This window comes from Abramis brama (assembly GCF_963993115.1).
Source record: "Abramis brama genome assembly, chromosome: 12".
NCBI lineage: Eukaryota > Metazoa > Chordata > Actinopteri > Cypriniformes > Leuciscidae > Abramis > Abramis brama.
In genome coordinates, this window is record NC_139974.1 from 37368595 (window position 1) to 37391212 (window position 22618).

At 37.7% G+C, this 22618-nt stretch overlaps 1 protein-coding gene across 1 annotated transcript; it reads left to right on the forward strand.

The window, feature by feature from the left end:
- The first annotated feature begins 13914 nt into the window (after positions 1-13914).
- anp32e (acidic (leucine-rich) nuclear phosphoprotein 32 family, member E) lies at positions 13915-19146 on the forward strand. The gene is made up of 7 exons (XM_084130520.1): positions 13915-14089; positions 16850-16999; positions 17408-17530; positions 17694-17856; positions 17989-18119; positions 18207-18255; positions 18345-19146. The coding sequence occupies exons 1-7, from the start codon at positions 14036-14038 to the stop codon at positions 18425-18427; spliced, it is 753 nt and encodes a 250-aa protein (XP_083986646.1). The 5' UTR covers positions 13915-14035; the 3' UTR covers positions 18428-19146.
- The last annotated feature ends 3472 nt before the right edge of the window (positions 19147-22618 follow it).

A 22618-nucleotide genomic window follows, 5' to 3' on the forward strand; every position in this document is an offset into this window, starting at 1 on the left:
GTGTGTGAGGAGAGGAAACCGCCTGGAGAAGGGGTGGGAGGAAGGAGTAAGAGGGGGTGGGAACTCAAAAATCTTAGATGCCTCATTCATTTGTTAACTAACACCTCCTTTAAACAATACCAGTGTCTGTCTCAACCCTGAAAGTGGATCAGGGCTATAGCTGATGTGACTCTCATTCATTTGAATGGGTTATTTTTAGTAATATGGAATTTTAAGATAGACGAGAGATGAAAAGACTGACCCGGGGTTGGGATGTGGGTCACAGAGCGCACAGAAAGCAGATGTAAATGTCATCCACGCAGCTGTGTGACTCTGCTATTTGTCAACTGATCTTGATTAGTGATAAAGTTGGATGCCTGCTGTGCCGTTAATGGTTCGGAAAAGATGTTTCAAGATCAGTTAACAAGGCATTTAATGTTGGCCAACAAGAAACTTCAGAAAGTGCTTACAAAACACTTGGACATGATTTCATGATAATACCATGTTTTTTTTTATGTACAGTATTAGTTTTCCAAGTTCCTTTAACAGCAGAGGTTTTCCAGGTTTTTAATGCCAAGGACTCCTATGTATCCCCTATCCTAAATATTGCTCCAAACCAGCATTAGTGAGCCAGTTAAAGAAAAAACAAATCTGTAGAAAGGAAAAAGAGATTTAAATAATCTTCAGTATAATATTTGTAAAATATTTAAACATTTATTTTATATATAATAGTTTTATATAATATATAATATTTAATCATTAATCACATTTTTTATAATTTTTTTAACATTTAAACATTTTTAAATGTATATTCTTTTTAAATTATAATAATTAATTCTTATTATAATATTTGTAAAATATTTAAACATTTATTTTTATATATAATAGTTTAATGTTTTAAATTATTTAATCTTTAATCACATTTTTAATTTTTTCAAATATAATTCTTTTTAATATAATAATTCTTATAATATTTGTCATTTTTATATATAATAGTTTAATGTTTTAAATATTTAATCATTAATCAAATATTTTTTTTTACATTTTAAATTATTTATTTATAATATTATTTAGTTGCAACATATGTGCATGTTTGCTTTTTATTTCTTACTGTTAAAATACATTTCATATATTTTTCTTTCAAATTTTCCCCCTAGCACCCCCTTGAAAAACAACTTGAAGTACCTGGCCTAAAGTACAGTTAAAATACTACGGTATATGAACATGCAATGAATATCATTCGGCAACAACGAGTTATAAAAACTCTCTCTTGAAATAGTAAAAACTCAAGGACGCAGAGAAGTTTAAACACACAGACAGTTGTTTTAGTTTCACGTGTCAAATCTTTAAAAAAAGGTGAATATCTTTGCATGCAGGTCTCACAGCCTGCTATGCAAGTGCCAGATGTTTGTGAGTTCTTCAGAGAGGAGGCAGGGGGTTTCGACCGGCCCATCCTTTCTACTCAGCAGGGGCTTGAGGAGAGGCTCAAGGTACATAGAGATGGACTCAGTAGCAGGAAAGAGCAGTGGGTGTTTCAGTGAAGTACGTAAATGAATGAATATTCTGGGCCTTTCAGCCTTTCTTTGCTGTCTTGCTGCACTGATATGGCCCGTTCCCCAGCCCTCGCTCTTGGCTCTCTTCAAACCCTCTCCACAACCCCCAGCTGTGTGAATTGGACCGTGGGACTGTGTGGGTGAGCTGTGCATCCGTGAGACAAGACAAGCACCTCCTACAACCAGTTAAGATCCCATTTTCCTGCTTTAAAAAGCCTAGTCCTCTTATTTCAATCCTAGTCTGTGCCCGTGGGCTGCAGACACACCCTTGGTTTATGCGGAAATCTGAGATAACATTAAAAAGAAAGCAAAACCTCAGGCTGACTGCAGGGAGACTGTCAGTGCCCACATGGGTCATGCAGTGGGAAACGGCCATGTTGCTACTGTGCAAGGTGCCAATTCAAACAAACCCCAGTGTATTATTGCTCCTCAGTGGAGTTTGAGGGAGAGGATTTATGTGTTGGGTGTGTAGTATATTAATTTTGTGTTGCTCTTTTACTTGAGTGTAATTTCTCAGGGTTTGACATGAGTAAAGATGCTGTCTGATGCTGTTTTTTGATCTGGTATTTTGCTTTAATGTTCTCATGTGAAGTCTTTTATGACAGGAAATCTGGGGAGCTGCCAATTATTGCTTGATCTCAACATATTTTGTGGGAAAAAATGAAAATATATGGTAAACAATAATACAATGTTTATGCAAAAAAAATTTCATTGTCCCTCCAACATCGTTTTTTTTTTTTTTTTTTTTGCATTAAATACTTTATGAGATGGAGAAAAAAATTGTATGGCAATGCTTTTTAGTGAGCAAACAAGTTTTGCGAGGGGATGCAAAGGTATTGTGAGTGAACGCAAAGTTTCTCTTTTTTTAATATTGCTATTTATGTTTGAAATGTAAAAAAATTTGTTCTCTGTGAGCGAACGCAAAAGCATTGAAATAGATTTTTTCCTCCCGTCTCATATTTTTTCCATCACCATGTCCCTTTAGGGGCTCCGTAGTTATGTTCTTTTGTCATTTCATTATTATTTAGTTGTTTTGCTATTTAGGTTTAATTAATTTTCATTTCAGTTTTAGATTTTATTTACTTCTAATTAATAATTTTAGAACTTCGACTTTTTTTGTTCGTTTATTGCCAAGGTAACATTTCTAACTTTCGTTTCATAAGTTTATCAACTAATATTTATATTTTATTTCAATAGTTTTAGTTAAGGATAATAACCCTGCATTCACATCCCGAGTTCAGCAAAATAGTCACTTGCAAGCAACCAAAGCATTCTTAAGTTTTTCTCTGAAACATTTTATGTTACAATAAAATATAGTTTCTTAGTAGAAATTGCTTTTTTAAAATGAATCTAAGCCACCATGGTGAGACACACCGGAAGAATAGGATAGTATTTCTCTTGTGAGGGATAAGTGGGGAAGGGATTAGAGATTGATATCTTCACTCCCTACCCCTATAAGAGACCAGGCTTCATCTAATGCTTCACTTTCTCTTGTAAACATTTTATGAACTGTATATTGCAGTCATAATTAAGTGTTTTGGGGGAAACATAAAACATCACTTTTGGATCCTGAATTGAGCTTTTACAGGGGTTGAGCCATCATAGAAGTGTTTGGAAAGACTCTGTGAACATTCTCCAGTGGGGGTGAATGGTGCATGGCTTCTCTCTTGATTTACATGTGAGCAGGATGTTAGCCACACTCCCACTGATCTCTCCGCGTGGGCACGGCTGACCAGCGCATCGGATGGGATGTGTGTACGTGAGAACAGAGAGAAGATGAGTCTCGGGGGTCGCCGGAGACCCCAGGGGGAGATGGGATGGATCTGCCGCTCTGGCTGTGAGGTCCCACAATGGACAAGACGGTGGGAGAAAACATTTGTGAGTGTTTAGCAGAGAGCATTTGCATGGAATCTGGGCTCTCATCCAGAAGCTGTTTTCCATGCACACTGTAAGAACCTGTGAGGAATTCTGCATCATGGACTGCTTACACACTAAACTCACTCTTTTTATGCGTTCATTTCTCTTTAAAGGAATATTCTGTGTTCAGTACAAGTTGAGCCCAATCAGAAAATGTAGAATTTTCTTTTGGATTACAGTGAGACACTTAATGTAAGTGAACATTAAACTAGTGTAGCCACAGGATGTAAACAATTTGCTTGTTAACTTGATTTTAATTGTGGGAAAAAATCACTTACTTAACTTTTCCGTGTAAAGTTAAACCAATTTTACAATTTAAACAACCGTGAATGATGAGAACATCTTTACAGCTTAAATAATACATAGCCTACGTTTTAATAGACGGATTAATGTAAATTGCGTTTATAAAATTGTAAGATCCACATTTCAGCTTTTAAATCCACTGAAAAGTGGCCACAATTTATTTCTAATGTACCTCATTGTAACCTCATTGTATTGTTCTTTTAAAAAAGAAAAAAGAAAAAAGAAAGAAAGGAAAAAGAGGCATTTATTCAGTTTGGCAATTAAAAATATACCTGTTTAATGAGCTTAACTTAGATTGAACCCAGAAACAATGCAGTAAGTCATGACAGGTTTGATTAACATTACTAGATGTTTTTACACTTAAAAATAATATATATATACTATATATATATATATTTGCATTGATGCCATAGAAGAAAAAAAATTGTTCCCCAAAGGAACCTTTCAGTGGACATTTCTAAAAAATAATTTTTCTTTTCTTAGGGTAAAGAACATTTTAATAATTAGAAGAACTTTTTTCACTATAAAAAAAAAACTTTTGTGGTACGGAAAGGTTCAGTGGATGTTAACGTTTTTTCATAGATAAAGGAGTGTATGTTTAAAATGCCATGCTGTAACACACAGTCCACGCGGTAGCCAACCGTACTACAGAAAAAAAAAGAAAACTGGCACTGATCTGAACTTTCCATGATGTTAAAGCTCCAACATATGAAATCAGATATAACAGAGTAAAAAACATGGCCAATATTTAGTCCAACGTCTATTATTTTGAATCACTTGCTGAAAGCCAAGAATAAAGTCTGAAAGCAACCGACTGTTAACACTTATCCCCCCATCTGCAGATCACTCGTTTAATGCTGGCACTGAGAGATGTTCTCAAGTGATAAGAATAGTATTTTTGATACACAGCATGAACCCAGATCAACCACACAACAACATTCGTTTAAATGAGAAGATGCAGTTGACACAGCTGGGAGGATCTGAACCTTCTCTCAGCCATGAAGGATGTCTTATGCACCATAAAGCGGTTATATAACATTTTGATGAATCACTGTATGTCTGGACTCAAGGTTTTCTTCAATATTATATTTACTACAGTCTCCAAAGGAAAGAATGCAATACGTGGAATAGCTTAACTTTCAGGACATTACAAATAAAGGGCAGAAAAAGGAGTTTTTTACAGCAAGATCCATTTTCCAACCTTTCAATAAACAGTTCTAAAAAATAAATAAAAAACTTTGGTATCACTTTATTTTACAGTCCTGTTCCCCATGTACATATTGTAATTACAAAAACTAGGTAAACCTAACCCTAAACCTATCCCTAAACTGGATCTTAAATCAAATGACCTTATATTACCAGTACTTTCTTAGGTAAGTACACTGTAAATACACATAAGTGTAACTTTTTTTCTTATAAGACCATTTTAATAATCTAAAGAACTCTTGTCTACTATATGAACCTTTTGTGGAGTGGAACGAACTATTGGATGTTAAAATATTTGATATGAGTCTCAATGGTGCCCTTTAGTGGAGCATTTGTTGTAATATGACCGGTGATGCATTCACATGTTTTACAGGTATAAAGCTGATTCAGATGGATTTGGTTTTGAGTATTTAGTTTTTATGTTTGTTTTTTTCTTTACAGTTTTTCTCCATTGGTTTGGCTCATTTCTTGAAACAGAAATTACATTCTCAAAACAACATGGACAAACCTCAAAACCACTTGGCAATTGTTCACAACAGAATTGAATTTCTCATTCATTTAATCAAATTGCAAATGTCTAAGTACATGTCTCAATGTCTCAGTACATCTTTGCAAATGATTAAGTACAGGTAGCCTACATTTAGCACAATTTCCAAGTGAATAGATCTTGTTGATCTAAACTGATTGTTGATTCTCAGTCTAATGGTTGTTCGCTCCAAAACGTGTCAGCGTCATTTCATTGTATAAGTCATCACATGCACAATAGTCTGTTCAATTGTCAAAATTAGTCAAGAACATAATACCATGAATACCATATATATATATATATATATACACATATTATATATACCATATCATATTATTGGCCACCGGGCCACGGTGGATGTCCCAGGCCAGCAAGGGGGCAATATAATGTGTGCTGCCATATCTGAGAATGGTGTGGCCACTCACATCCCCAGTCTTGGCCCGTACAATACACAGAAGCTCTTCATCTTCCTGGACCGCCTTCATTTTGATTTGATCGCTGAAAATGAGAGAGGCCTTGTAGGGCCTCACCTACCACAATATGTCATTGTATGGGACAATGTGAATTTCCACCGTGGCCCGCTCATCAGGGCCTTGTTCACTACTCATCCAAGGATGGTCATGGTGTTCCTACCACCTTACTCTCCTTTCCTCAATCCTATTGAGGAGTATTTCTCCGCTTGGAGGTGGAGAGTGTATGAGCATCGGGCTCAAGATCAGAGGTCCATGCTCCATGTGCGGATATTACAGGAGCTCAGTGTAGGGGATGGTTGCGACATGCACGCCGTTTCTTCCCTCGTTGCATCGCAAGGGAGAATATACGCTGTGATGTGGACGAGAATCTGTGGCCAGACAGACAGCAGCGTGTGGATGGCCAGGAGGGTGAGGACGGTGGCCAGGAGAGGGAGGGCGAGGACGGCGACCAGTGAAGAACTGTTAGTTGTGAAACTCCAGCTTTATTTACAGCACTGTAGGCTCTATATAATTTTCATTGTTTTTTGTTTGTGTGTTTATATTACAGTATATTATGCTGTATACATTTTCTTTTTACTCTGATGTATGGAAGTTACTTTATGTGTGTGAATGATAATGGTTAAAATTTCCTTGGCAGTATGAGTGCAATGATGTCAAACGTTGGAGGCTACTCTTACCCTAAAATCCTATTTCTTTTTTTCAGTTTTATACACAATTGTATTCTGTTAGCTAGACAAAAAACAGTACAGTAACCACTGTCAGTGAAGGACTGGGCTAAGACTGAAAGGTGGACATGAGGGATATTTCAATGGTCCTCTGCCATAGTGACAAAACATCTAAACATTTTGACTTGCAGTGCTTACACAATGCCAAAGGGACAAAGCATTTTGGGGGCACTGACTGTTTAGATGAGAAGGAAATTTAGTTTTGACACATGAGTGAACTGTTTTGGGAGAGGTATGAGCTTTTGCAGGTGAACCATGGTGTTGTGCCGAACCATCCACGTTATTTTGCCATACCTCTCCCAAAACAGTTCACTCATGTGTCAAAACTAAATTTCCTTCTCATCTAAACAGTGAGAACGTCCGGTCTGTTTCAAGAAATGAGCCAAAGCAATTGAGAAGGATCTTTGCCATTTTCGTGGCACTGACTCTTTATATGGGAAAGGAATTTAGTTTTGAAGCATGAATGAACAGTTTTGGGAGAGATATAAGCTTTTGCAAGTGAGCTATAGTGTTGTGCTGAACTGTAAGACTGTTTTGCCAAATGATCTTAGAGTTTTGAGAATGTAATTTCTGTTTCAAGAAATGAGCCAAACTAATGGAGAAAAACTGTAAACCCACCCACAGTGCAGATGTATAGGGAAAAAAGGCATTTGGGATAGAGGCCAAAGTTTGGGATACCTGCAAAATCTCTGGTTCCCATGGTTCCCCTTCCTGGAAGCACATGCAGGAAATGAGCTCACTAAGAAAAACGGTCTGTTACTACAGCAAAGGCAGAAATGAACGATGGTTAGCTGTTATAACCACACCGCTAAGACATCCACATGTGTCAGTTAAACTAATGATTCCCTAACATAAAAGAAAGATAGATAGATAGATAGATAGATAGATAGATAGATAGATAGATAGATAGATAGATAGATAGATAGATAGATAGATAGATAGATAGATAGATAGATAGATAGATAGATAGATCTATTTTACTCTTACTAAGGATTAAAAATGCACTGGTTCACAATGACTAATAGCTTCTCATGTATTTCAGCAATGGTTAAAAGCTTAGTCCCAAGTTAGCATTCTTCTTGTCCCCACAGGAGGATTTAAGGACCCCTGTCCTTGACCTTGACCAGTGTTCAGGTTCATGTGCTTTTTCCTTTGTAAATCAGTCGTGGATTATGGTCTGAATGGCTATCCTGAGAAGCCTAAGAAAACAGGGGCTGGGTTTCTCTGGGACTGATTTGTAAGTGACCTCCACCTCACACTCCCAGAGTAAAGGAGCTCCAGTTAGTCCAAATTAGGTCAAGTGTGTGTCCACTGACGATGTCTTCGTTTTTTGTTTTTGTTTTTTTAAATCCTTTTTCTCAGTAGGAAGTTTAAGGTGTGAGTGGATTTGGAGAGCAGTGAATTTTGGAAAGGAACAGGAACGGGGGAAGGGGAGAATGAATGGGCATAAATTGGGTTTAGTCAGTTTATCTCCTTCACACATATCTCAGTTAAAGGAACACTCCACCGTTTTTTCATATTAAACTATGTTATTCCCTTAACTAAGACGAGTTGATACATACTTCTCTCGTCTCAATCGCTCTGGCACGCGGCGACACTCTTATAGCACTTAGCTTAGCCCAGTTCATTCATTAGGATCCAAACAGAGATGAAGTTAGAAGCGACCAAACACCTCCACGTTTTCCCTATTTAAATACAGTTACACGAGTAGTTACACGATCAAGTATGGTGACACAAAATAAAACGTGGCGCTTTTCTAAGCGGGTAAAAAGGATAACTATAATGTATGGCGGAAAACGTGGAGGTGTTTGGTCGCTTCTAACTTCATCTCTGTTTGGATCCTAATGAATGAACTGGGCTAAGCTAAGTGCTATCAAAGTGTCGCCGCGTGCCAGAGCGATTGAGACGAGAGAGGTATGTATCAACTCGTCTTAGTTAAGGGAATAACATAGTTTAACATGAAAAAACGGTGGAATGTTCCTTTAATCTCTAGAGTTATTCCTTTTGAAATGGACGGTCATTGATAAGAGCCTGTATTTGTTCACTGCTGCTCTGTCTCATGGTTTCTGTGCTGGGGGTTTCATGGCAATTAGTAACTGAATGACGCCTTATTAAACAAGATTGGGAATTTCCTGGAAGATGATTACAACATCTGATTTGACTCATCCTTTTGACCACAGGGCATTCAAAGCCTTTGAATAAGACAAAGATGCAAGTGTGGACATATTTCCATCGAGACCAGTGTGAGTGAAGCCTCTTTAAAACTTTTCAAGCTATGATCTAATCCTAATTTTAACAACAGTCAAGCTAGTCTTATACTATGGTATGCCACACTACAAGGTACTGGTAGGTCAATATAACAAAAAGTATCAAACTACATTGAAGCTACTTATATGACAATATTTTTTTAAATAACTATCCAATTATATAATTAATATCAAAACCCTTTAATATTTTGGCACAAATCAATGTGGGTAGTTTTTCTTTTTTTATGTGAATGAACGATTAATGAACCATTAATGAACGAACCATCCCAAATAAACTGAACAGATTTTTCACTAAATACAACTATAGAAACGAATACAAAAAAAAAACCTAATATACTTCTTTATTTATATAACTGCATATAGGCATAGTGATGGAGTAAATATTCTGCTTTATAAATTTTACTAAAATGCCATGCTGAGACTTAAATTTGTTTATCTTTATGGAAATGTCTGAATAAACTGATTCATTAGAATGAATCTGCCTTTCCAAAACTACATATGAGAGAGCGGACCATAAGGATGAACCGATTCGTTAAAATGAATCAGACTTTTATATAAAGTATGTAAACAACAATGTTGCATTTGGTTGCTCTGTACCGCCAATTATTGGAAAAAGCATCTTGTCACCAGTGAAGCTATACTGTTTTGAAAGAATTTCAATAACTGAAAAATGTAGTTTAGTTAGTTTAACCCTAGTCTTGGGCCCACGGACCGATGGCTGAACAACTGATGCATAAGGCACACTGAACTGGAAACACTTCAGGATTTTCAGTCGTCATCTGATTGGTTGAATTCTACAGGATGTCTGGGATATGTGTGTGTGTCCCGTTCTGTAACGGTCCGCCTGGAAACAAAGATGCTATGACGTCAAACCCCCTCATGGAAAAAGAACGCTGTTGTATTTACAACAGTGACAATGAGCACTTATCAGGATCAAATAAATGCTGGATTTGCAAAAGTATGTGAAGTGTGTAAAGTTTGCGGCATAGACGGAATATTTCACCGATTAGCATTAAGCTTTGTATCAGTAGAAACCCGGTAGTATTTTCGAATGACCGTGCTTCCCTCCCTCATGTCCCCCTGAGACGAGAGATTTCTGTATTGTGCGTCTGGAAAAAAGCCTCCGATGACGCAAAAATCGTCATTTAGCTCATCAGAGGCTTTTTTGTCCAGAGGCGAGAGACTACAGCCAGTAGGAGGAGCTCGTTCCGCATGTGTTCAACCCGTCCATAGGGGGATCTCACGATAAAACACCGTCTTTTCAGTTTCGAGTCGACTAGTAGCCTAGTTGTATCATTTCTTCCGATACTGCCCTCTGTAACCGGTAGGCGTGGCTTGGGAGTGTCCTCATAGGGCAGCGAAGCAAGTGCATTCTGGGAGTTGTTGTCTTTCATCCACATGAGCCAAAAATACATTTTAAGGCTTTTCTCAGTCTAGAAGGCACCAACTTCTAGAATAATTCACATTTCTACTACATAAATGACCCAATTTAAATACACATTCATCTTTCCAGCGGTGAAATATCCCTTTCAAATACGTCCAAGAGTTTCACACACCGGTCTGTTATTGTAGGGACATCGACGTTACATTTTCACGCCCCTAAACATGACGCAGAACAAAACTAACTGTGATTGGTTTAGTTTACAAAATACAGACTATGTGTCAGGCATTGCCATTGTCCTGTCCTTTCAAGTTATATTCATAAACTCCCTTGACACAGTGAACAAAGAGAGTGTGTCACTCCCTGACACACTCACAAACACACCCTCACGAGCCTTTACATGTTATACACTGTAACACTGCAGGGTGTGATATACTGAGATATGCACAAATAAACCCTTTGTTAATGCAGTGTTTTAGAACGGCTCCAGTGCAGATTTGTGTGATCAATATGTTCATTCACAAAGCTTCAAAGTCTTGCAGAACCACATGAAATAAGTCTTCCTCTTTGGCTGTAGCATATGATGAATGAACAGTGTTGGATCCAACAACTCACAAAAATATCGCTGGCTTGCTTTCATGTCTGAAAATAACTTGATAATGTGTCATCTTGTTTACGAATATAAAACAGTCATGCTAACAGCAGTTTTGAATCAGTTTTCATTATATAAAGTGCCCTTTTTGTCACTTTTTTAATTTCTGCTTGTGATTTACACAGCCTTGTCCTAAAAAGACAGCATTTTCCCAGGATTTGGTATCCATATCCCAAACTGCTGTATAGCCTTAATCCTACAAACCCACGCACACTTGACCTTGTTCATGTGGGCTGGCAGCTACACCTGGATCCAATTAAATGTCTCTCACTTTCCTCTTGTTATTCCTAACCAAGGCCAGAACTTCATACTATTGTGTTTTGCTCGCTTTATTAGGGAAACTCTGTTCAAGTGCCGTAATGGAGTTCAAGTAATCAGGACTAATTCTACAGCTTACTAAACCGTTTACAAACTCTAATATTTAAATTCATAAGAGTGGACAAAACAACATTTAGAGCAGAATGTTTTGTGGAAATGTATTTTTACACAAAAATACAACATAGAAATCTGAGAAATATCTCAAATCACAAAATACTTATTTGAATGATCTCCATACAAGCAACCAACTCACCTATATAGAGGTGAAATTTATCACTATAAATACAAACTTATAAAAAGGCTTTAAAATTACTAGTACTACTATGTATATCGTGTGAGTTCTCCATTTGAATGACTGACTAATTGCTCTAAATAGTCCTCACACTTATAGCCTAAAACGTCTGTCTTGAGCCTCTTGGGTCTGTCTTTTGTGCTTGGTGGTGTATTTGTCTCAATCACTCCTGTATTAAACACTTGTTTTGGATTCCCAAGGCAGTCTCTCTGCCGTTGGCCCATTGTGTTTTTTTTTTGCATGAGAATATACTAGTGTGTGTCTCCCATTATTCTTGCCTGAACATGAAACCCTGTCCCCCATCTGTCGACCCCCCCAGCGGGCCACCATGTTGCCGGAGGACAAAAGGCTGCAGGAAACATTGAGAAGACGTGACAATGGCCCTCAATCAAGGTCATGCAAGAGAAGTCCCAGGGTTCAAGCATAATGAATATTACCAGTCATTAGTTAACTCGGCCCGATACAAGTCAGTCTTACACCTGCTCAATTTCTTACAAAAGTTGAAGTGCTTGTGTAAAAACGGTCTGTTTACATGTTAAAATGGGATGAATGGTTTTAAGTGTGCATTCCAAATATATATATATATGTTAGCCTAATAGTTTGTGTATGAGTAAAATGTCTGTGTGAAGCTCTAGTGCTCCATCTAGCGACAGCTTCCTATAAGGCCACAAGGTGCACAAGCAGTCTTAACCAGTCCGAACTGGTTTCAACCATGTCCTTTCACTGTCTGCCATCTAGTGGGTTTTTATGGCATGGTAGTTGAACATTTACTTGTCAAGTTGTGTCCAAAATAATGTAAATGATCAAGACCTTAAATACACATCTTATACCCCTTCTCCACTTTGCTAGAGCATTTCCTGTTTCCTGCCTGTTGTCAACATCTAAACAATGGGCTTCCCATGCGTTATCTATATGTTTGCAAACAAAAAACAACAACAAAGGGATATTGTAATTAAAAGATATTATAGCATGGATGTAATCCCAGGGATTTGTTGGTGAGGGTCTGGATTGTTGAATCTGATTTGTATTGAAAAGCAAATATAAAATTATTTTATATATAGTTTATCTACTGTGTAAAAAAAAATAATTCTGGGAAAGAAATCCTGCAAAAATTATAAAAATGCCCATGGTATTCAATATTCAGTAAAAAATAATTTATATATTATAAAAATGCAGTGTTTATATAGTATACAGTTATGAAAATATACCCTTGTATAGGTAAAAAGTGTCCCCTTTTTACCTATACAAGGGTATATTTTTTATAACTATGATAATGCAATTATCTTATAAATTAATTAATAAAATTAAAAGCTAATTTCTCATACTGTTTGAGATGTGCTCGTAGCTCTTTTGACAGACAAACAAACAAATAGGTTGTGTGTTCAAATTTTTTTTGTTGTTTTTTTTGTTTTGTTTTTACAAAAGATTATTCAGTTCTTCTCTGGCAGCCTAGATAAATCAGCTTAGGAGATCAGTTGTGGTGTCCATTCCACTTCAGGGTCAGTGTGCCATGTACTGCCCAACGCCCTAGTGGTCACCTTGGGGTATTGCACTAATACACATTGCTGAAAGCGTTTATTTTACATCAGGGCTTATTTCCGTCTAATAGGTGGGGACAATTGTTTTTCGGCTATTTTAAAATAAAGACATTTTTGAAGCAGCTCTGGAATTCTTTATGAACTTATAACAAGAATCTAACAGTCAGCTTGTACTCTACGACCTAATGGCCCTTTATGGCTTGCCGGCTTCTGTGGTGAAGCGATCAGCACCACGTTACATGGGACAGATGGCGTGGCGTGCGTGCAGCCTTCAAGCCACCATGACTGTCTGGGTTTATGGTCAGCCATTTTGTTAGAATTATTGTATGGAAGACGCTCAAAGTATTATGAGTGCATTTGTGCTAAAAGGAAAAACACTTTTTGTTTGTATGAGAAGGGGAAAATATCACTTATTTTCTTTAATGTGTTAGTGTTCACTTCAGGCTCTTTAAAATACACAATTTTAACCTGGTCTCCAAAATTGATTTCGAATTACTGGAGTATTAAAGGACACGGACATCGCTTCCAGGCGCCAATGAGAACAAAGAATGGGCGGATTAACAGTTTGAAAGCTTCATACTGACGTTCTGACCGTCCCGTCTAAAATGTACTGCGCGCGTATTTCCAACCAATCAGGTCAGTCTACAAAGACCGATTATGTTGATAAGCATGATCCGTTTGAGCGACAGGCTGGTCCACCACTCACGGGTTTGAAAATAACAACGAACCAATCAGGGCGCAGTGAGGGCGGGGTCTCAGAAAGGGGGTTGGGTGCGAGGTATCATGGAGGATCAGTTAGAGAACGGCAGCCATTGAAGATAGCCGAGCCGTAGGTCCGCGCTCAGGAGTTTCTGACAATTTTTTTTCTTTAAACGGTCTAACCCAGTACAGCAATCACCAACAAAATGGAGATGAAGAAGAGGATCAGTTTAGAGCTGAGGAACAGAACTCCAGCGGAGGTGAGCGCTTTAGTTATTTATTTTTCCACGGAAACAAGAAATGATGTTAGTTCGCAACCTGTCCATCCTGCACTTACGGAATAGTCAGTAGACTCCGCTGAATGGCAGCACGGCTGTTATACCACATGGGCAATTACAAGGATGCGATTTAGATATTTAGGCATGGATGAACGCATCACAGAATGCACATTTTAGACCTATAACAAGATTATTTTAGACAAGTAGTCAAATATAATCGTTATTTGAGCGCGTAAAACTCAGTGAACTCGTTCTCCTTCGCCATTGCATTAGACTTGTCGATGTTGGCGTCCCAAATAGTACCTTAAAATAATATGCTTACATTTTTAAGACCATTTTTTATTTAATGATTCAGAAACGATGTTTATTACTCAACAAGTTAAGTCCAATTCGGTTACGACGTTATTATAACGTTAGTCCTCGATACGATAATGTTATCGCTTCCAGCGGGAAACAGTAGATATTGAAACAAAACGTCAGTGTTGTTATAGGAATCAATAGCCCAACCGGCCATTAATGCAAAATACTAACCAAAACATCACGCGAATGAATCTGCTCGCATAAAAAGTTTATTGTAGGCAAGCTTCACGGATGCCTACCTCACTATGGCTTCTCTAACCTAGGAAAACAGTTTCGTCTTCCAAAGACGGACATCTTACTCTCCAACTCTTCGATATTTGACATTCAGAGGCATTTGCCTTCGGTCTTCCTCCTAAGACCCTCAAAGCCATTATGTTCAGAGTTTGAGAGCACAAGCACATATCGGAGCGAATGTCAGGTCAAACTGCATAATTAAGCGTATATGGCTTCTGCAGCGCCTCGCTGTGTGTGTGGCGAGGATGGTGTGTGTGAAATGCTGCTCAAGTCTCCGTGTTGACGGGCGGGGAGTGGAAGTCATTTTGTTGCATCAATAGTTGAGACGGTGTTTTGTGGCTTTGACTCCGTTTTTATTAATCGGAGTTGAGCGATTTCTGATTCACACAACGCCTACGTGTAGTTTAGAACGGAATAATTGGCGCGTAAACCAGAAATATTCGCTCAACCGTTACGAACCGTTTAAAAAAACAAGTTGCCATTTTCCTCAATGGTTACGTTAATGGCGTATTTATGTAACCTCCGGTAACATTATTTAATATCTAAGTTAAGCAACACGAATTCGGCTTTACGAAGCCGTTTGGGTTATCCGTCACCGTTTTATTAATTGAAGGAATGTGGCAGATGGTGAAGGGGCGAGCCCCCCTTCCTCTCCTCCGATTTTAGTAGATTATTGTAGTAGGCTTGCCTGAACCGAAGTAGAGGAGCACGCTCCTTTTAAATGAGGGATCCTTTACACGAGCTTGAGTTAATGCTTTGACGTGTATAAATCATACACGGCTTTTAACTCGGGTGTATCTTGCGTCACCAGCAAAATATTACCACCTCGCGCATAATCGCGACCATTCTGAAAATCTACTTGTGAGAGACTGGCAGTAATTCAGCTCAAATCCTGAGCGATGAATGGGTAAACAACATTATCAAGGCTACATTAAGCACACATCACGTGGTGAAAAATGTAGTATTTTTCCATAAGGACAAGTTATTGAATATTTAAATAGGGTTGCAGCCTGGAGTGCGTGCGTGCGTTCACATTTCAATGTGTTATAAGAACACGGGCATGTGACTCAAAAAGACCATAAACTGTTTTATTTAAAATATTTATAATTAAAACAATAACAAAAAAAGTTTAACAACTTGTTTATTTGTCTCTTTGGTTTACTTTTTGGGGTTTGTGCGGCAACTATTCAGTTGGTACCAATTAAAGCTACACTGTGTAATTTAAGTTGATTTTTAGCCAAAAACACTTTGTTCTTTCAAAATTATACGTTCTCATTAATGTGTAATCACTTCAACCAACTAATTAAGTATTCTCGTAAGTGTATAATCTGCCATTTAGAATACATACGAGCAAGTCGCTCGAATGGCGGCAGCCATGTTGCGCCTCCATCTTGAAAGTACATTAGCCAAAGAGGGACATACCTGGAAATTCGCGTTTTTACACTCAGTGGCACCATGACGAATGCGAGGGGGAGATTACTCGCGACTGCCGGCAGATTTGAAATAATACGGCCACTGTAGAAGTTAAAACGCCCTCGGAATGGGAGGGGCTAGAAAGTAATATTCAGTTGGTAGTCATAAACAATTTCACCGTTAGATGGGAGAAAATCCTACACAGTGTAGCTTTAAGTTTCACTCTTGTTTAGGCAGATAAACATACATTCTCACGATACCCTTAAAGATGATGTACTAAAATACTTTAGTCATGAAATTAAGACATTTATTTTGAATTCCCCAAAAAGTGTCAATACAGTGGAGCTATTGGGGTATTGTTTGTTTCTGAAATCCGAACTAGCAACACTGGTTCAACAAATGGCGTGAGTTTGGGGGCGGGACTTTCTGTTTGTTCAACCAATAGCAAGGGGGTAGTGTTTAAAAACCTGTTAGAAAACACTCATTGTTTTTGCAGTTCCGTTTGGTGACACTAGTGGTGTAGTAGACTTCCCCTTTTAATCTTTATATTTAATCTTAATATTTAGAGTTAAACCAACATTAGAAAAGTCTAAAATATGCTATTACATATTCATAAGCATTAGTTGTAATATAAGCAGTTATTGAATGTTGCATTGTGGTAATTCGTGGCAATAGTATGAAATAAACAATTTCTTTGCTCACCAAGGGCCTTTATTATGTTCATCCCTCCTGCAGGTAGCAGAGCTGGTGGTGGATAACTGCCGCACGAGTGACGGTGAGATTGAAGGCCTGACAGATGAGTTTAAGGAGCTGGAGTTCCTCAGCATGGTCAACGTGGGTCTCACCTCCCTGGCCAAACTACCCTCACTGCCAAAACTGAGGAAGGTCAGTCAAGAGATCAAGCTTTAATTTCTCTTAACAAGAAGATCTGTTGTGTTTCAAGTTCTAACCATGCAGAAAACCGATACCGTAACACAGTTTACATATTAATGTAGACACGCTGTATTATTAAAGTGTGCAAAAAATGGATGGAGAATGCCTAATGGAAACTTAAGTAGTGTGATGTGGCAAAATATTAATGTTTAACATATTGCATGATTACAATGGTAAATCGGTCTTATAAGCACATAATTGGGTCTATACATTACTCAGTACTTGTGTAATTACACTAACAAACAGCGGCTTCTCAGTACATTGTGTTTTTTTTTTGCTTTTTGTGAATTTGTTTCAAGATGTTTATTTATTTCTTAATTTTCCAGTTAAGTTCATTTTAAGGGCAATTCTCTTTTACAGTTGGAGCTGAGTGATAATAATATCACAGGTGCACTGGAGACGCTTGCAGAGAAATGCGCCAACCTGACTTACTTAAACTTGAGTGGCAACAAGATCAAAGAGCTCAGCACACTGGAGGCCCTGGTAAAAACACTGATGCATTTACACCACATTTCTCAATTAATATTATATAAATATATTTTGGAGATGGTATCATCAGCCCTTCAGTTAATGTACAGTCAATTTTAAACGCAAGTTAAAGGCCATTCAACCTTGTTTGATGTATGACATGCTCTTCAACCCTCAGCAAAACCTAAAGAACCTGAAGAGTTTGGACCTGTTCAACTGTGAGATCACCACGTTGGAGGACTACAGGGAAAGCATCTTTGAGCTTCTGCCTCAGGTCACATACCTGGACGGCTTTGACGCAGAAGACAATGAAGCTCCAGACTCTGAGGCTGACGATGATGGTGAGAACCAAGAGTTTGAATCTCTTTTAATTGCAGATTATTATGCTCATCCTCCAATGGACACATACAATTGTAAAAGCCATACATAAAAGTATGCAACATCAAGTCATTACTACTTGTTCTGTTATGCAGATGATGATGAGGATGGCGAGGAAGGAGCAGGGCATCTTGGGGAGTACGAGGAAGAGGAGGAGGAGGAAGAGGAGGAAGGCTCCGAGGGTGGAGAAGTTGGGCTGTCCTATCTAATGAAAGAGGACATCCAGGTGATGTAGCTTCTACCTGTTTTTAATATTCACAACCAGTTTGGGAAAACTCGACCTCTTAATAACAATGGATTCCTTCTGTAACAGGATGAGGAAGATGATGATGATTACGTAGAAGAGGAAGAGGAAGGAGAGGGTAAGCATTAATTATGCCACCAAACATCTTAAAAATGTCGCTTTTGTGTTGAACTGTTCTCTAACGACTGACGTGTGTATTCTGTGCAGAAGAGGAGGCCGGAGTTCGAGGAGAGAAACGAAAGAGGGCTGCAGAAGATGAGGGCGAAGATGACGATGAAGACGACGACTAACCCTTTGTTTGACTTCTTGGAAACAATATCCAAGCTGTAGATCAACCCTGAAAAAGACCGTGATCTTGCAGATTGTTTTTTTCTTTGTAAACCATAGATAAATCACTGTAGAGGCTAAGTGTTTTCTTTTATAAATGCATTATATATTACACTATATAAAAGGGGTTTATTGACAATTCATTTATAGCCATTCCAAGTTAATTCCCAACACGTAAATCGGGGTGTTGGCAAGGGTGTGAGGTTTGCGATTTTCCCGAGGTTTCCCGATTGCAAATATGTTGTTGGACGGCCCGTTCGAGACAGCTAGGCTTTCATCACTGAGAGGTGACGGCAAATCCGCAAACTCCAGCTCCCCAAGACCTCTGTGAGGAGGCAGAGTGTTTTCTGCTCCTCATCTACCTCTCCAGGTCTCATTCTCAGCCCACCACAGAGCAGCAAGCCAATCATCTCCAACCTTCAACCCCTTTGTTCTTGGATCAACCAATCGCTGCCAAGGATCTTGTCACACTCTTTATATGGGATGGTCTCCACTTTATTAAGCTTTTCTGGTAGATCAGGCTCATTTAGGCAGACCAGATATGTGATCTGATGAATTTTAAAGTGTGATGTATGTAAATGTGATGTAAATTGAGCAAAGATCGGGAGTCGAGCTGTAGATTGGCAAATTGAATTTGTTTTAATCTCCAAGTAGTTTTTTAATAAAGAGTTCAATTATGTGAGCAGTTTGCCCTTTCTCACGTTTTATGCAGAAGTCGCCTATTTTTGACATCTTAGACGTTAAAATAAAGATTTGTTCGTTTTTTAAGAGAAACGCCATTGCTGGAAATTTCTCATGTTCAGGTTTAACAGCTTTGTTGGATTAAACAGTACCCTTGAGTACCTTTCTACCTTTGTCTTGCTGTGGAAACAGGTTAGTTTCTACCTTTTGTTGAGGTATTTTACAGAGTAATACCTTTAATCTAATGTTCGTATGGCAATATGTATATAGTATCTGTTTCAACAGGTTTTATTTTCCTTTTCTTTTTTAATTACTCTGTTTGGTCAGTTGTTTTAATACAAATCACGTCAAAGGACTTACATACACACAGGTAACCTGTCTAAATTTCAAGTACTTGGTTGTTGTGAGAGTGTTGTATTTGGAGTTATATGTGCTATAAACCTCTCTAAAAGGATTTTAGTTGTTGGATTTTGACGTTTTGTTTTAATGGGTTTAGGTTTTTTCTGTCTTTTTTTTTTTTTTTTTTTTAGTTTTTAAGTTTGCAAGCTCCTTTGTCCAATTATGAGCTCCTCTTGAGTTAGTTGTAATGAATGAGTGACTTGTCCTTTTTATTATTAAAATGGCATAACTCCATGGGATGTTATGTTCAAAAATAGACCCTTTGTCTGCTAGATTTCTGTAATTTGACTACAAAATTTTGGATTTTCTCAAACTGAGAGCCATCTGGAAGCCTCATGCACAGGTGAGGAACCACTGTTTTTAGTGATAAAAATGGTAGTGATGTTTCAATCAAAATTTATAAAAACCCTTTCAATGAATGCAACCTGGTGTAAGTTTGATGTGGGAAAATAAAGGAAAAACCTTTTACCATAATGTTCTTGTGGTTTAGAAAATGTTTTAATTTTGTGGTCTTCAAAGAGGAAAAAAAAAAAAATACCAGCAATGTAGACCGTCAAATAAATAGAAGGACTTTTAATATAATTACACAAATCCCAGCTCAAGTGTAACTTGTTGACTTCATTTAGCTTGAGGCATGTGAGCTCCACAAGCCTGGAAACAGCCTGCAAACTTTAATTTTATACTACACTGCCATCTGCAAAGCCTTGTACTTAGACCATTTATCATTTATGAGTTACACAAACTTTAAGCAGCAGAGCATAGAGGAAAGGGGTGTGTCATGTGATCAACAGACAGAGTTACCAAGAGCATCATCAATTAATCAGGAGTGAAGCATTCACCGTCCAGCCAATAGAAATACACCTGTATCACTGGAAGGGTGGAGTCACTGTGATCCTCATTAATTATTCATATATATTTGATAAGTGAGTGTTTCACTATTGGTGATTATTAGAAATACGAAGAAATATTAAAATGAAACTGAACAATACTACAGGAACATCAAAGCATATTTATATGACATGCAACTTACAATTAATTTATGTTAATTTAAATCCATATAATCAATAGCAGTAAATGCAATGATCTTCTATTTTACTGGCTACTGAGAAAAAATAAACATTACCATTTAATTTGAGATCAGAATGTAACATGAACTTTCATACCTATCAGCATGGATAATATCACATATCAAACTTCTACAACATTATTTCATAAAAAAGAAAGATGTTAAGTTCAAAACACCCCAAAACTCTATTAAATATTTGTTTTTCCACAGAAATGTGTTCTCAGGACAAGAGTATTTTTAATAAATGTGTGCAAGTTGACACACACTTATTTGTATTTTTTGTTGGTTTTGGTTTCATTAATTGTATTATTATGTTTCATAATTGTGAATAGCCAATAATAGCCTGTTGACAACTTGCTCAACATAATATGATAAAATGCCACATAAAGTGTCATAATTTTCAATGAACCGTCTGACATCCAAACTTGTTTCTTATCCTCTCACTGTAACATGGCCTTTAGACCACTTGAGGGAGCTAATTTACTAGTAATGTGTGTTTTATTTTAGGCACAAAATCATCCACACTTTACGATCACAATCCCAATAGCTCAGGAGAAGCTTCAACCATGTTAATATATTCCTGTGAATATGGAATGAACAGTTCAAGACAATAGAAAAAGCAAAGGAAAGGTCAGTTCACAACATCTTTGTATTTTAGTAATTTCATGTGCAACCCATGTTCATGTTTCATGACTGTATGCAGAGTCTGTTTGTGATGCAGTCTATTTATAGATGAAAAGAGTATTTCAACACACAGAATGCTTCAGCTGTGCCCATGTACATTACAGCTTAGATGAAACTACACACACACACACACACACACACTAAAGCTCATCCATGTACAGACTGCCTCAACCCCCACAGCATCTGATGAGCCGCAGCCGTCCAATCAGAGATCCCGAGCCTCTATAAGCCTTATATGAAGTCAATGCCGTGAATGACCAAGATTGGATGAGCAGTTATGATGAGTAGCCTTTTAGCTTTTGTTATGACACATCTTCACTTCCCCCAGGGGGAGCTTATATTATATTATATTACATTAACAATGCTTTATATATGCCTTACATCAGATTCAGATAAATAATAAAACCACAAAATCCCTAAGAGGCCCGAGGTAAGTGAATGAAAAGACGAATGACGTGTAAACACACTACATGCTCAAACCAGGGTTCGAAATGAGGGGGGTCTGGGGGGGTCCCGGACCCTCCATAAGTCATTAGGGACCCCCCATAAGAATTTATTTTTGGATTTTGGGGGGTCCCCGACAAATATATTTTAACATTAAAAATGATTGTGAAAATTATAGGTCTTTAGTGACGTTTTATATTTATAACAGTAATTATTTTATTTCCTAGCGCGAGGCAGCAATCAGGGCAGCTATTAGCCGAGTGAGTTCTAGCGTCACAGATTGTTGTTGTGGTGCTCCCGCAGACACGCACTGTAGCTGAACGCGGCAAAACGAAACCTCACAAAGAGTGAAATCCTGAATGAAAATCCTGTAAGTGCTTCGATTATGTTTATCTCCATAATTGCTTATAGTAAAATATTAGGAGTTCGAGTTCCTATATCAAAAGTTGCATTAACTAGATATCCAGTGTAATGATTAGAAGAGTACGTTTGTCAACGTTTCTTGTTAGCTGTAACGTTATCTGCCAGCTAACAGCAGACTATGGAAGCTTGTTTCCGCCACAATGTGAAAAATAAACAAGGTAACGTTAATTGCGACTTTTTAATCTCACAATTCTGACTTTTTATCTCAGAATTACGTGATATAAAGTCGCAATTGCAGGTTATAAAGTCAGAATTGCGTGATATAAAGTCGCAGTTGTGTGTTATTAAGTCAAAATTCCGTGTTATAACGTCAAAATTATGAGATATAAACTCGCAATTGCGAGGAATATAACTTACTTGAAATTCTGACTTTTTTTTCTCAGAGTTGCATGTTTATATCTCGCAATTGCGACTTTATATCACGTAATTCTGAGATAAAAAGTCATAATTGCATGAT